A 16,187-nucleotide genomic window follows, 5' to 3' on the forward strand; every position below is an offset into this window, starting at 1 on the left:
CTAGAGAAATAGTTATGATTTTTGTCGACTCGTGCACTGGAATTGGCCGAAAATAGGGCTCAAAGTGGGCAAAATTGCCGATGCGTAAACATTGTCGAGACCGCTAACTTCGCGAGAGTATAATTCCGTAAGTTTTCCATCAAATTTCATACTTTTGGTGTCAATATGATCGGGAAAATAATCTCTATCTTTTCATAAGAAATTTGTTTTTTTTAAATTTGGCCGACCCTGAGAACGAGTCTTGGAGAGGGCCTGTCGACCCTCAAAGGGTTAAAAGTTTTGTACTATTATGACCCATGCAGGTTTAGTGCTTCTGGCATGAAAACAATTGAGTTAATGACAGTGAATGTGTGTGATCTTTTATTTTGGGTTACTCTGCCTCAGTGATGATAGCTTGTTAATAAAAATTTTAATTATATTACCAGTGTTTTTAATTTGGATACTTTTAAGTCTGGTAAATCCTGCACTGTAACAGTAAGTACATTCATCATGGGTTTGAACAATTCTTAATAAATAGATATCTTATAGTTTAAGGTATGCTCAATTAATTTTTAAAGATACCATACATTTCTAAACTGTTTACACTTATTTTTTACAGCAAATGATGTGTTGCTGTCTCACATGATAACATTTCTGAATGACAAGCATGATCGTCACCTGCGACTGTCATTTTTCAATAGTATTGTGGGTGTAGCAGCTTACATAGGGTGTCATTGTGCTGATATTCTCAAGCCTCTTTTACTGCAGGTATGTTTTATAATGATAGAGTGGGAGAAGCACTGTCAAGAAATTTTACTGAGAGTAAGAAAAAATTTTGGAATGAAATAAACAAGTTAAGAAAGCCTAGGAAATGAATTGATTTGTCAGTTAAAAACAGAGTAGGGGAGTTAGTAAATAACAAAAAGGCACAATACCGTGACTGGAACGATACACAAATAACCCGCACATAAAAGAGAGAAGCTAACGACGACGTTTCGGTCTGACTTGGACCATTGACAAAGTCACACTCTCTTTTATGTGCGGGTTATTTGTGTAGGGGAGTTAGTAGATGGGGAGTGGAGATATTGGGTAGATGGTAGGAATATTTTGAGGAACTTTTTAAATGTCGATGAAGAGAGGTAGTAATTTCATGCACTGGCCAGGGAGGTATAACATCTTTCAAGACTGAAGAAGAGCAGGATGTGAGTGTGGGGGAGGTGCACGAGGCATTACATAGAATGAAAGGGGATAAAGCAGCTAGAATTGATGGGATCATGACAGAAATGTTAAAAGCAGTGGGAGATATAGTGTTGGAGTAGTTGGTATTTTTTGTTGAATAAATGTATGAATGAGGGGAAAGTACCTAGGGATTGGCAGAGTGCGTGTATAATTCCTTTATATAGAGGGAAGGGGGACAAAAGAGATTGTAAAAATAAGTTTAATGAATATACCAGGTAAAGTGTATGGTAGGGTTATTATTGAAAGAATTAGAGGTAAGACGGAGAGTAGGATTACAGATGACCAAGGAGACTTTAGAATGGCTAAGGGATGTGTAGATCAAGTTTTTACATTGAGGCATATATGTGAACAGTATTTAGATAAAGGTAGGGAAGGTTTCATTGCATTTGTGGATTTAGAAAAGGCAGATGATAAGAGTGGATAGGGGAGCAATGTGGCAGATGTTACAAGTGTATGGAGTAGGTAGTAAGTCACTAAATGCTGTAAAGAGTTTTTATGAGGATAGTGAGGATCAGGTTAATGTGTGTAGGAGAGAGGGAGATTGCTTCTCAGTAAAAGTAAGTCTTAGACAGGGATGTGTAATGTCACCATGGTTGTTTAACATACTGTATTTATAGATGGGGTTGTAAAAGAAGTAAATACTAGGTAGTAGGTTGGCAGACAGCAACCGCCCAGGGAGGTACTACCGTCCTGCCAAGTGAGTGTAAAACGAAAGCCTGTAATTGTTTTACATGATGGTAGGATTGCTGGTGTCCTTTTTTTCTATCTCATAAACATGCAAGATTTCAGGTACGTCTTGCTACTTCTACTTACTTGAGGAACTTTTAAATGTCAACGAAGAAAGGGAAGCGGTAATTTCATGCACTGGCCAGGGATGTATACCATCTTTTAGGAGTGAAGAAGAACAGGATGTGAGCGTAGGGGAGGTGTGTGAGGCATTACGTAGAATGAAAGGGGGTAAAGCAGCTGGAACTGACGGGATCATGACAGAAATGTTAAAAGCAGGGGGGGATATAGTGTTGGAGTGGTTGGTATTTTTGTTTAATAAATGTATGAAAGAGGGGAAGGTACCGAGGGATTGGCAGAGAGCATGTATAGTCCCTTTATATAAAGGGAAGGGGGACAAAAAAGATTGTAAATATTATCGGGGAATAAGTTTACTGAGTAAACCAGGAAAAGTGTACGGTAGGGTTATAATTGAAAGAATTAGAGGTAAGACAGAATGTAGGATTGTGGATGAGCAGGGAGGTTTTAGAGTGGGTAGGGGATATGTAGATCAAGTGTTTACATTGAAGCATATATGTGAACAGTATTTAGATAAAGGTAGGGAAGTTTTTATTGCATTTATGGATTTAGAAAAGGCATATGATAGAGTGGATAGGGGAGCAATGTGACAGATGTTGCAAGTATATGGAATAGGTGGTAAGTTACTAAATGCTGTAAAGAGTTTTTATGAGGATAGCGAGGCTCAGGTTACGGTGTGTAGAAGAGAGGGAGACTACTTTCCAGTAAAAGTAGGTCTTAGACAGGGATGTGTAATGTCACCATGGTTGTTTAATATATTTATAGATGGGGTTGTAAAAGAAGTAAATGCTAGGGTGTTCAGGAGAGGGGTGGGATTAAATTATGGGGAATTAAATACAAAATGGGAATTGACACAGTTGCTTTTTGCTGATGATACTGTGCTTATGGGAGATTCTAAAGAAAAAATCCCTCTTCTCCTTTCCTCTTTAATTTTACTCCTTTGAATTGTCTTTCTTCTGCCTTGTGTATTTGTTCCTTCATTATTTATTTTTTTCCCCCTCTGTGTTCTTGCTCTTACCCTCTGTCGACACCTAGCTCCCTTTTGCAGTGCTCCTCTTTCTTAGTATTTGACTGGCTCCTCCTCCTCCTCCTCCTCCTTATTACCTTCCCCACTACTACTACCTTCTACCACCACCACCGCCGCCGCCGCCGCCTCCTCCGCCGCCGCCTCCTCCGCCGCCTCCTCCACCGCCTCCTCTGCCGCCTCCTCCGCCGCCTCCTCCGCCGCCTCCGCCGCCTCCTCCGCCACCTCCTCCGCCACCTCCTCTGCCACCTCCTCCGCCACCTCCTCTGCCACCTCCTCCGCCACCTCCTCTGCCACCTCCTCCGCCACCTCCTCCACCACCTCCTCCGCCACCTCCGCCACCTCCGCCGCCTCCTCCGCCGCCTCCTCCGCTGCCTCCTCCTCCTCCTCCTCCCTCTCTCCTTCTCGTTTGTGTGAAACATTGTCGTAAGCCCCTCTCTTCTATGTGCGGGTTATTTGTGTATATACGTATATGCTTGTACATGCATGTGTAGCATGACCTAAGTGTAAGCAGAAGTAGCAAGACATACCTGAAGTCTTGCATGTTTATAAGACAGAAAAAAGAACATAAGAAAGGAGGAACACTGCAGCAGTCCTGTTGGCCCATACTAGGCAGCAATCTTACATTCACTTCATCCTTTATAAATCCATCTGCTGACAAGTCTACTCCCAAGTATCTGAACACATTCACGTCTTCCATATTCCCTCCCTCCTATGTGATATCCAATTTTTCTTTACCTAACTCGTTTGATACTCCTATCATTGTTCACTTTCAACTTTCTTCTCTTACATATTTTTTTTTTTTTTAACAAGTCAGCCATCTCCCACCGAGGCAGGGTGACCCAAAAAGAAAGAAAATCCCCCAAAAGAAAATACTTTCATCATCATTCAACACTTTCACCTCACTCACACATAATCACTGTTTTTACAGAGGTGCTCAGAACACAACAGTTAAGCATGTACGTATAAAGATACACGACATATCCCTCCAAACTGCTAATCTCCGGAACCCCTCCTTTAGAGTGCAGGTATTGTACTTCCCATTTCCAGGACTCAAGTCCGGCCATATAAAAATAACCGGTTTCCCTGAATCCCTTCACTAAATATTACCCTGCTCACACTCCAACAGATCATCAGGTCCCAAATACCATTTGTCTCCATTCATTCCTATCGAACACGCTCATGCACGCCTGCTGGAAGTCCAAGCCCCTCACCCACACAACCTCCCTTACCCCTTCTTTCCAACCTTTTCGAGGACGACCCCTACCCCGCCTTCCTTCCCCTACAGATTTATACACTCTCCATGTCATTCTACTTTGATTCATTCTCTCTAAATGACCAAACCATCTCAACAACCCCTCTTCAGCCCTCTGACTAATACTTTTATTAATCCCACACCTTCTCCTAATTTCCACACTCCGAATTTTTTGCATAATATTTACACCACACATGTGCCCTTAGACAGGACATCTCCACTGCCTCCAACTGCCTCCTTGCTGCTGCATTCACAACCCAAGCTTCACACCCATATAAGAGTGTTGGTATTACTATACTTTCATACATTCCCTTCTTTGCCTCCATAGATAACGTTTTTTGTCTCCACATATACCTCAACGCATCACTCACTTTTTTCCCTCATCAATTCTGTGATTATCTTTATCCTTCATAAATCCATCCGACGACACGTCAACTCCCAAGTATCTGAAAACATTCAGTTCTTCCACACTCCTCCTCCCCAATTTGATATCCAATTTTTCTTTATCTAAATCATTTGATACCCTCATCACCTTACTCTTTTCTATGTTCACTTTCAACTTTCTACCTTTACACACACTCCCAAACTCATCCACTAACCTTGGCAGTTTTTCTTTAGAATCTCCCATAAGCACAGTATCATCAGCAAAAAGCAACTGTGTCAATTCCCATTTTGTATTTAATTCCCCATAATTTAATCCCACCCCTCTCCTGAACACCCTAGCATTTACTTCTTTTACAACCCCATCTATAAATGTATTAAACAACCATGGTGACATGACACAACCTGTCTAAGACCTACTTTTACTGGAAAGTAGTCTCCCTCTCTTCTACAAACCCTAACCTGAGCCTCACTATCCCCATAAAAACTCTTTACAGCATTTAGTAACTTACCACCTATTCCATATACTTGCAACATCTGTCACATTGCTCCCCTATCCACTCTATCATATGCCTTTTCTAAATCCATAAATGCAATAAAAACTTCCCTACCTTTATTTAAATACTGTTCACATATATGCTTCAATGTAAACACTTGATCTACATATCCCCTACCCACTCTGAAACCTCCTTGCTCATCCACAATCCTACATTCTGTCTTACCTCTAATTCATTCAATTATAACCCTACCATACACTTTACCTGGTATACTCAGTAAACTAATTCCTCTATAATTTTTACAATCTCTTTTGTCCCCCTTCCCTTTATATAAAGGGAATATACATACTCTCTGCCAATCCCTAGGTACCTTCCCCTTTCATACATTTATTAAACAAAAATACCAACCACTCCAACACTATATCCTCCCCTGCTTTTAACATTTCTGTCATGATCCTGTCAGTTCCCGCTGCTTTATCCCCTTTCATTCTACGTAATGCCTCACACACCTCCCCTACACTCACATCCTGTTCTTCTTCACTCCTAAAAGTGGTATACCTCCCTGGCCAGTGCATCAAATTACAGTTTCCCTTTCTTCGTCGACATTTAAAAGTTCCTCAAAATATTCTCGCCATCTATCCAAAATCTCCATCTCCCCATCTACTAACTCCCCTACTCTGTTTTTAACTGACAAATCCATTCATTCTCTAGGCTTTCTTAACTTGTTTAACTCACTCCAAATTTTTTTCTTATTTTCATTAAAATTTCTTGACAGTGCCTCTCCCACTCTATCATCTGCTCTCCTTTTGCACTCTCTCACCACTCTCTTCACCTTTCTTTTACTCTCCATATACTCTACTCTTCTTATAATACTTCTGCTTTGTAAAAACCTCTCATAAGCTAACTTTTTCTATTTTATCACACCCTTTACTTCTTCATTCCACCAATTACTCCTCTTTCCTCCTGCACCCACGCTTCTATAACCACAAACTTCTGCCCCACATTCTAATACTGCATTTTTAAAACTATTCCAACCCTCTTCAACCCCCCCACTACTCATTCTTGCACCACCCCACCTCTCTGCCAATAGTTGCTTATATCTCACCCGAATTTCCTCCTCCCTTAGTTTATACACTTTCACCTCCCTCTTGCTTGTTGTTGCCATTTTCCTCTTTTCCCATCTACCTCTTACTCTAACTTGAGCTACAACCAAATAATGATCCGATATATCAGTTGCCCCTCTATAAACGTGTACATCCTGGTGCCTACCCATCAACTTTTTATCCACCAATACATAATCTAACAAACTACTTTCATTATGTGCTATATCATACCTTGTATATTTATTTATCCTCTTCTTCATAAAATATGTATTACTAATTACCAAACCTCTCTCTACACATAGCTCAATTAAAGGCTCCCTATTTTTATTTACCCCTGGCACCCCAAATTTACCTACTACTCCCTCCACAACATTTTTGCCCACTTTAGCATTGAAATCCCCAACCACCATTACTCTCACACTTGGTTCAAAACTCCCCACTCAACATTTCCCAAAATCTCTCTCTCTCCTCTACACTTCTCTCTTCTCCAGGTGCATATATGCTTACTATAACCCACTTTTCACATCCAACCTTTATTTTACTCCACATAATCCTTGAATTAATACATTTATAGTCCCTCTTTTCCTGCCATAACTTATCCTTCAACATTATTGCTACTCCTTCTTTAGCTCTAACTCTATTTGAAACCCCTGACCTAATCCCATTTATTCCTCTCCACTGAAACTCTCCCACCCCCTTCAGCTTTGTTTCACTTAAAGCCAGGACATCCAGCTTCTTCTCATTCATAACATCCACAATCATCTCTTTCTTATCATTCGCACAACATCCACGCACATTCAGACTTCCCACTTTGACAATTTTCTTATTATTCTTTTTAGTAATTATAACAGGAAAAGGGGTTACTAGCCCATTGTTCCCGGCATTTTAGTTGACTTTTACAACATGCCTGGCTTACGCAGGAAAGATTCTTATTCCACTTCCCCATGGATATAAAAGGAAAAGTAATAAGACCAAGAACTATTAAGATAAAATCAAAGAAAACTCAGATGAGTGTGTATAAATAAACATGTATGTGTAGTGTGACCTAAGTGTAAGTAGAAGTAGCAAGACGTACCTGTAATCTTGCATATTTATGAGACAGACAAAAGACACCAGCAATCCTACCATCATGTAAAACAATTACAGGCTTTCGTTTCACACTCGCTTGGCAGGACGGTAGTACCCCCCTGGGTGGTTGCTGTCTACCAACCTACTACCTCAAACATGTACATATACTATACTATATACATATACATATACTAGGTTAAATTAGTGCCAAGACAGAGAGATCCATCTTAATCTAAACTAAGGGTAGCCCCGGTCAGTCACTTTCATGTGATCACATTTTGATATACAAAATAGCTTTTAAAGTTACGTTTATTTTAGTTGTGATGCCTGTAGGATTAGCATGAACCTTTCCATAGCTTGGCTGATGACAAACTGGATTTTAGTTTCTTGGAAATAAGAGGTTAAAGGCATCTCGTCCTCTTAAACTATTTACAGTGCTTAGCATAACAGTTCCAAAGTTTTATGTCCTTCAAGGAATTTGCACAATATTCAAATAGAAGAATAAGTGCTGTGTTTAGACCTAAATACAGAAGTTGGATAGACTGTTGTAGATGGCATAGCAGGTAAGTTTGGAGTACTAGGAATAAATATTAACGGGGGTCTTTTATCAAATTATATAGGGAAATAGGTTTGATAATTGGTAATACTGTGGTTATTTTAAGGAAATAAGGATAAATTAGTTTATGAGATATGGTGCATAATGACAGCAGTTTGCTATACTGTGTATTAGTAGATAAAACAGTAGATTTTTGGGTGTGTATGATTTTAGATGACTAACTGATATGTCATATAATTATTTACTGGTAAGTTGAATGTAAACACTTTTGAAAGTTACCATTAGTGCTAGTTAGAGCCACTGTTGTTGGCACTTGAAAGTACCAGTAGTTTCACATTTGTAAACAAATTATCAAAGGAAATGATGCCAATGAAACAAGAAAATCAGACTCAGTAATGTCTGTCCAGTTATTTTAAAAAATCTCTCCAATTTCTGTATTGTAGCTTATTCATATACTATAATTTGGATACATCAATGCATGCAGCATTGCAAATCTGAACAATATCAACATATATGCTATATAAGGAACTTTCTTTAACATATAATTTTAGGAAGTTTCACAGCTATTATGCCATATTTGGGATAAGGTACGTATAGGACCCATGCATTTTACAGGGGCTCAGTGATGCAGAGGAATCTGTGGTTGTAGCAGCCATAGAAGCCATGACATCACTGACAGAGCTGGGTCTCTTTCCCACCCATCTGCAGTGTGACCTCTTAGCCCATACAGCACCACTTCTCATACACCCTAACCTTTGGATACGACAAGTAAGTTCATCTTACACTAAACTTTATGGGAGGGAGAAGAGCACTGAGAATCTTAATATAATACTGCTGTTTCAACATTCCTAGTAGTCAAAGGAATTAGGGATTATTCTGAATGTAGGTAAATATTAGCTAAGCAAGTTTAAATGTGTTTGTCAAGAGTTTCATTGTAGTAGAGAAGAAAAATCAGAAGAGAAAATATAAGAGTATTTTATAGGCCTCTCACAAAACATGAAGTTCCTCTGATCTTACACTTGATAAGCTAGTAACAGATTGTTAACATGTTATTTTCTTTAGTCTTACTTGCTAATTGTATAGTTTTTAAATAATTTTTTTTAGGAAATTCTATAGGTAATAATAAAAATACCCAGTTCTAACAGAGCACAAATAATGATAAAACAATACTTTATTTACTATGCAGGTGATTTACTTTTACAACATTAATTGTTTCCTACCAGAGTGCAGCACCTTAGCAAATGATGCTCATCTGTCTTGCATGTAAAAATACTAAATAAAAATATATTTAGAGATTCAATTATCGTTGTGGTCTTGCGAGTCCATGTAATTGACCAAAAATGTAACATTTGTGTACTTTATCAACATTTTCACATGCATTATCAGCATTTTCATATACAGTGGTACCTCGAATTTCGAACAGCTCCCAACTCGAACAATTATGTAAGTGTATTTTTGTAAGTGCTTTTGTAAGTGTATTTTTGGGGGTCTGAAACAGACTAATCTAATTTACATTATTCCTTATGGGAACAAATTCGTTTGGTAATGGCACTTGAACAGCCTTCTGGAACGAATTAAGGCTGAAATTTGAGGTACCATTGTGCCTTGTCGTGTTCTTATACTTTATCAGTGTGTTCACATTATCAGTGTGTTCATATATTTTATCAGCTTGTTCATATACTTTATCATTGTGTTCATATACTACTCTTGAAATCACAAACTTACACAGTTTAACTACATTATTCAGATTTATTATCAACTGCAAAACCAAACTGGATGAACCATTTAGCTATCACTCACTTCTAGATGTCCACACTCAAACCCTGTTTAATATATTGCCCACGAAAGAAATCATCAACATTTTCTCATTTACTTAGTTTTACACAAAAAAAGTATTATTAAAAGGAGAAATGAAACAATGAACTTGAAACTTAAAGCTAATGGTGGAATGACCGCTTGTTGGTGACCCTGTGTTGGGTCATTCCACCATTAGCTTTAGTTCCTTAATGCCTGAAAACATACTATTAGAGACAGTCTTGAATTAATCACAACTCAGCTGGCTATTTCACAGTTATATCATCTTGCTAGGGCCAAAACAGAAACCTTCTCTTCCATACTAAGATTGCAGTTCCCACTATGATCACTGATAAGCAAAATATTAACTGTCAAACAGGGAAGTCCAAACTGGGGGTTAAGAGAGCGAGAAAATGCAGTTTTCTCCAGCTCCATCGAGGTAACTGTGTGCAAGAAATAAGGGGAAATCACTTCTAGTATACGTATGTTAGCTGCTTGACATGTGATTATCCTTAGTAACAATGCCTATAGGCTGTATGCACAAAAGGAAATGACAAAACATTGATAGTCATTGATGTACAGTAGGGCCCCACTCATACGGCAGGTTAGTTTTGGTCATATATGCAATTTTAAATTGCTGTGTTAGTGGAACGCTGTAAAGTGGGGCCCTACTGTATGTTGCAGTTTTCAGCTTGACTGTTTGTGGGCACTGTTTACATCCATATCCTGCCCCCACCTTTCTTCCACAACCTGGCTGGGAAAGTTGTGCTTTGGCGGGTCATCATTGAACCATGATATTTTTGCCGTAAGTGGAGAATAGCTAGGGACACATGACAGTGAATGAGTTTTCTTCTTTGAATCAGCCTTTCTTGGTTGGTAAATGGCTGATCTACTTAAAAATGTACTCTCCTCTAAATATACTATATGTATAATATAGAGTACAGTGGACCCCCGCATAACGATTACCTCCGAATGCGACCAATTATGTAAGTGTATTTATGTAAGTGCGTTTGTACATGTATGTTTGGGGGTCTGAAATGGACTAATCTACTTCACAATATTTCTTATGGGAACAGATTCGGTCAGTACTGGCACCTGAACATACTTCTGGAGTGAAAAAATATCGTTAACCGGGGGTCCACTGTATTCATTTTATCATTTTTATTTTCATGTCCTTTTGCATAAAGTACAGTATTGATATATTTTAATGTATTTTATGCCTCATTTTCATGTCGTTTTGCATATAAAGTCCTATTTGCAAATTGCAGGCTGTTGTAGGACTGGTGAGTGTTGTAGCCAGGCTGCTGCCCCTAGTGGATGTACAAACAGCAGTTGTGGCCAGGGTACAGCCATTCCTCGTGAAACCTCTACTTCAGTTACACCGAGAGGTGAGTACATTTTACTAGAGATAGAGGTTGTGTTGAATACCGTTTTCATGCAAATGTGTTAAAAATGTTAAGTAAAGGTTTTCCACCTTTATTTACATGCTAGTAGCTGGTACCTACATTAGCTCATTTAAAAGCATTCCCTAACATTATCTTTTTATAAAATCATTATCAATATAAAATATAAAAATAGGGAAAAGGATGAAGTTGTAGCCAGCTGTGGGTCAGAGATTTCATTTGGTCATTTGGCTTTAATTCAGTAATGTTTGTATACTGTTAATACATATTTCAGAATTGAGTCATTCGAGGAATGAATGATTGCAAATGAAGTGATGTCTTTGAGAAGGGTATAGCCAGAGTGTGACTACTGCTTGTTGCCTGTCTTGTAGTATAAAAGCTGTTTTTTCATGGTTTTCAAAATGAAGCCAAGTGTGTTACTTTGACAACATTGGCCTTGTACATAACAGTAAGGCTACCCACATCCATTCTGAGTCCAGGAGAGAGATAAGCCATCTTGAATGGTTCTCTAGTCTCTCCAGAAGTCATAGATGAGACAGGTAGCAGACAGTTCAAGAAAGTGGTGCATATTCAAGGTGTGAGTGCACTTCTGCCTTATACAGAGTTTTACAGCCTTTGCTGTTGAGCAGGTTGATATAGCTGTAAGCTGGTGATTAATATATCTTGAGATCAATTGGCATTGCCTCGCTTGCATAAATAAATGTTAAAGTACAGTGGATCCTCGACCAACGATATTAATCCGTTCCTGAGAGCTCATTGTTAGTCGAAATTATCGTTAGTCGAGTTAATTTTCCCCATAAGAAATAATGGAAATAAAATTAATCCATTCCTGACACCCCAAAGTACTGAAAAAAAAAATTTTTACCACTTGAAATATTAATTTTAATACACACAAACTGAAGAAGACATGTACAGTTACATGACACTTACCTTTATTGAAGATCTGGTGATGATTGATGGGATGGGAGGAGGGGAGAGTGTGGATGGTGTTAGTGTTTAGAAGGGGAATCCCCTTCCATTAGGACTTGAGGTGTCAAGCCCCTTTTCTGGGGTTACTTCCCTTCTTCTTTTAATGCCACTAGGACCAGCTTGAGAGTCACTGGACCTCTATCGCACAACATATCTGTCTATAGAGCTCTGTACCTCCTGTTCCTTTAAGACTTTCCTAAAATAGGCCATAACATTGTCAGTGTACAGGTTGCCAACACGGCTTGCGGTAGCTGTGTCAGGGTGATTTTCATCAAAAAAGGTTTGCACTTCAAGCCACATTGCACACATTTCCTTAATCTTTGAAGTAGGCAACTTCTTCAATTTCTCTATCCCCTCCTCCAGAGCAGTTTCCTCAGGCCTGGCCTCTTGCTGTTGAAGATGATCTAGCAGCTCATCAGTGGTTAGTTCATCATTGTTGTCCTCCACCAACTCTTCCACATCCACCCCACTAACCTCCAACCCCTTAGCAATGATCTCTTTCTTCATATCCATAGTAATTTTCACCCTTTTTGCTGTAGGGTTGACACTAGAAGCTTTCTTGGGGCCCATGGTGACTTATTTTGCAGGTGCATTCACTGAAAACGCTGTGATAATATGAAATGTTCCGATTGTATGTTTGGATGGGACCGCGGTGGCTGGCTGGCTTGTAAACACTGGCCACAAGTGGACGCGTCTCGAACGGAACGAATCATGTTGGTCGAGTTTTTTAGCGTTAGTCGAGGCAAAATTTTTGCGTTAAAATGTATCACTAGTCGGATTTAACGTTAGACGATGACATCGTTGGTCGAGGGTCCACTGTACAGTTATCTGCATAGTCATAGGATTGTGGGATGAGATTAAGCACTGTGAGTGGCTTGTACACTGCTCCAGTGAGAATTATTCAGAGATCTGTCTTGAGAGGATCACTAAGGAGGTGTAATACAGAGCCAGAGACTCTTAAGTGCTTGAAATTTTCCAACATTTAAAAAAAAAAATTATTGTTAATGTAGTTTTTATTAGAATTTATTTTAGTGTGTTTAACAAGTTTCTTTATTTCATGAGGTGTGTGTTCTGTCATACTTGCGGCCACCTATCTCAAGGGAAGTGTATGATGCATTGGTCAAAAGCTCAGATGTTGGCCAGATGCTTTCACTGCTTCAGGAAGCTCGGCAGCAAAGTGTTCCTTTGACACAGCTCCCTTCTAATCTCTCTCACCTGGATCATCCTACTAGAAATGTAAGTGTCAGTTATTATTTGCAGAACATCTATAGTTGAAACATTCCCTGCAGTGCTTCAGAAAAGTTGTAGGGGTCATCCTAGGAAAGGATGGAGGGAGGATGTAAAGGTTTTTGTGTGCAAGGGGCTTGGACATATGGCAGGCATGTGTGAGCATGTTAGATGGGAGTGAGTGGAGTTAAATGGTTTTTAGGACCTGACGAGCTGGTGGAGCATGAGCAAGGTTAATATTTTGTGATGGAATTCAGGGAAACTGGTTAGCTGGACTTGAGTCCTGGAAATGGGAAATACTGTACAGTGCCTGCACTTGAAAGGAAGGGTTTGGGATATTAGTTGTTTGGAGGCACATCTGAACTATTATATCTGTACACCTCTGGCAAGACTGTGAATGGTGTGAAAGTGTTTGTTTTTGGGTCACCCTGTGTCAGTAGGAAACAGTGTGTTAAAAAAAATAACTTTTCTTTCAAGGAATGGGCATCATATGGCCTTGAGACCTTGCATGTGCTAATCCTCTCCTCTAGCAACTTGACCATGAAGTCTTCAGGAAGATTGTCAGTGTTGTCCCAGGTCCTGACATCTGTTGTCTCAGCTGTAACTTTATATAGCAATAGTTGATCTAATCAGATACAGCACATACTAGGCCTCGGGTTCAAATCTCACCATTCCTTTAAAAAATTAGTCACATACCTAGATAGGATTGCACTTTAAAGAAAGGTACAGTAATCTGTTATACTTTTTCCATTCTACTTTGAATTTGATAGATGGTATTAGTAGGTCAAGTTAAAGAATGTAGTAAAATCATCCCGTGTTTCTTCCCAGACATTAAATACGTATTCTACATGTCACGACTGGCAGTTTGATTTTGGGAAGTATATTTGAATAAAATTAGTTAACACTAGTGAGAGTGGGCTTCCCATGAGAAGACGATGGTGGAGACAAAAAGTTTGGTGAGCACATTATTTTCTGTATCAGAATATGGGTTATTTGTAAATTCTGAGTACTGTATACAGTAATTGCAGTTACAGTGTAGTATGCCATTAATATACAGTGCAGTACAATCTTATACACTTGACCTAAGTCTTCAGTGCTTTTATAATTCACAGAATGAGAGTATTTATTGAAATCTAGCAAATATGGGTGTACTACATAATAAAAATATTCTAACAAATAATTTTTTATTTTATAATGATGACAATGTTTGTGCAAAACATTTTCTGCTGTGGAAGCCCCTAGGACCCATCTGAATTATGTTATGCCTTACTCATTTCATATTTGCCTCTCTAAGTCTCAGTAAAGTTCATTGCATGTCTTACATTCAGTTCATGTGCCCCCTTTCCACTGCTTGTTTTACAATGGATGAATTTTCTGCATGTTCTTTGCCTGCCCATTGCCAGGCTGGCTTTGAATATATTTCTATACATACATACATTTAGTAGTGCTCTAGACACCCATTCCATCTGTTTGGCTTATTGGGCTTATGACTATACCTGGCCCTGTTAGGTATGTTTAGGCAGATCATGATATGTTGTCAGATGAGGAATCCTGCAAAAGTTTTCTCTGTAACTCTGCAAGAATTGCTTATGTCTTCCCTGGTCAGTGATCTCCACACAACAGTGCCTGGGGTTTGGCCAAGGATTTGCAGGAAACTTGACTATTATTGGCAAGTGTCCCAGTGGTTGGCAAACTGAGATGGATTATCCCTACATGTGCCATACCTCTTACAGGTGATTGGTAAGCCCTTATCTTGGTTTTTATTTCTCATGTCAGAGTGTATTACTGTACGTGGATGCACGTTCTGCAGTAGGCAAGCATTTCCCTAGAACCATAAGTCAGTTCGAGGACTGTGTGTCATGCCCTTGATGAGCTTGCACTTTTTTCTGGGCATCTGAACATGCTTAGTTGAATCTTAAATGTATGGTCAGGTGCCTCCTTGCCTGGACCCATACAGGTTTTTCAATTTCAGTGGTGTGCTTCTCCCTGTATAAACAATCATAGCTACTGTACCTGAAGCCGAGCAGTGCAATACCTTCCCTTGGTCACATTGACTTCTGGGCCCAGTCATTGAAGGATCTGTCACTTGTTGCGATCTGTCGCTTGGAGCTTGTCTTACATTGCTTGTTCTGGTGCATTTGTCCTAGCAGGGTTACTTTGACCTCTCAGGCTGACAGAGGCTCATTCACTTCCCAGTGCATACTTTACTCAGAGTTATGTTCAGAGATTTGTTCATCAAACCTGACCTACACACCTACCAGCTACTCATTTAAATTCCACTTTTCCCTGGTTGGGCTATATTCTGTGGTCAGTCATTTGAGCTTTTCAGCCATTTATCAGCTACCTCATTCGAGTATGGTATTGATGGGATAGTTTCAAGTGGGCTTCCCAGGGCTCTGTTTCAGATTTCAAAAAGGCATAGTGGACCCCAGGAACTCACTGCTTACTCTTCCACCAACTGTTGTTTCAGATGGTGAATGGACTTGGGATTCTGCTGGTCTCCCAATAATAGCAAAAATGACAAGCAAGCTGTGACAGAGGGAGTCCTGTACTTTCCAAGATGTGTTTGCAGAGACTGAATCACAGTACATGAACCAGTCTCTTAAATATTTATTGAGAGACTTTACTGGTTTCTAGACTTAAAGGATTGGTCATATCTGCTCTTATAACTGTTTATGACATTTTTTAGAGAGTCTTCCTTGGGCCTCATTTGCAGAATTACAATTTTTATTTCAAAGAATACATCACACATATTATTATACAGTGGAACCTCAAAAATCGAACTTAATCCATTCCAGGAGCTAGTTCTAAATTCAAAAAGTCTGAAATTCGAAGCAATATTTCCCATAAGAAATAATGGAAATACAATTAATCCGTTCCAGAAACCC

The 16,187-nt window shown here is 39.3% G+C and overlaps 1 protein-coding gene across 5 annotated transcripts in view; it reads left to right on the forward strand.

Moving 5' to 3' along the window:
* The window catches only part of Vps15 (vacuolar protein sorting 15), a 164,744-nt gene that overhangs the window by 84,242 nt on the left and 64,315 nt on the right, over nt 1-16,187 (forward strand). For all 5 annotated transcript variants that reach the window (XM_053771055.2, XM_053771056.2, XM_053771054.2 and 2 more), the window contains exons 14-17: nt 599-747; nt 8,522-8,674; nt 10,969-11,088; nt 13,135-13,308. In XM_053771055.2, the coding sequence (XP_053627030.1) occupies nt 599-747; nt 8,522-8,674; nt 10,969-11,088; nt 13,135-13,308 (596 nt within the window). The remainder of the gene's footprint in view (nt 1-598; nt 748-8,521; nt 8,675-10,968; nt 11,089-13,134; nt 13,309-16,187) is intronic.

This window comes from Cherax quadricarinatus, chromosome 5, assembly GCF_038502225.1.
Source record: "Cherax quadricarinatus isolate ZL_2023a chromosome 5, ASM3850222v1, whole genome shotgun sequence".
Taxonomy (NCBI): Eukaryota; Metazoa; Arthropoda; class Malacostraca; order Decapoda; family Parastacidae; genus Cherax; species Cherax quadricarinatus.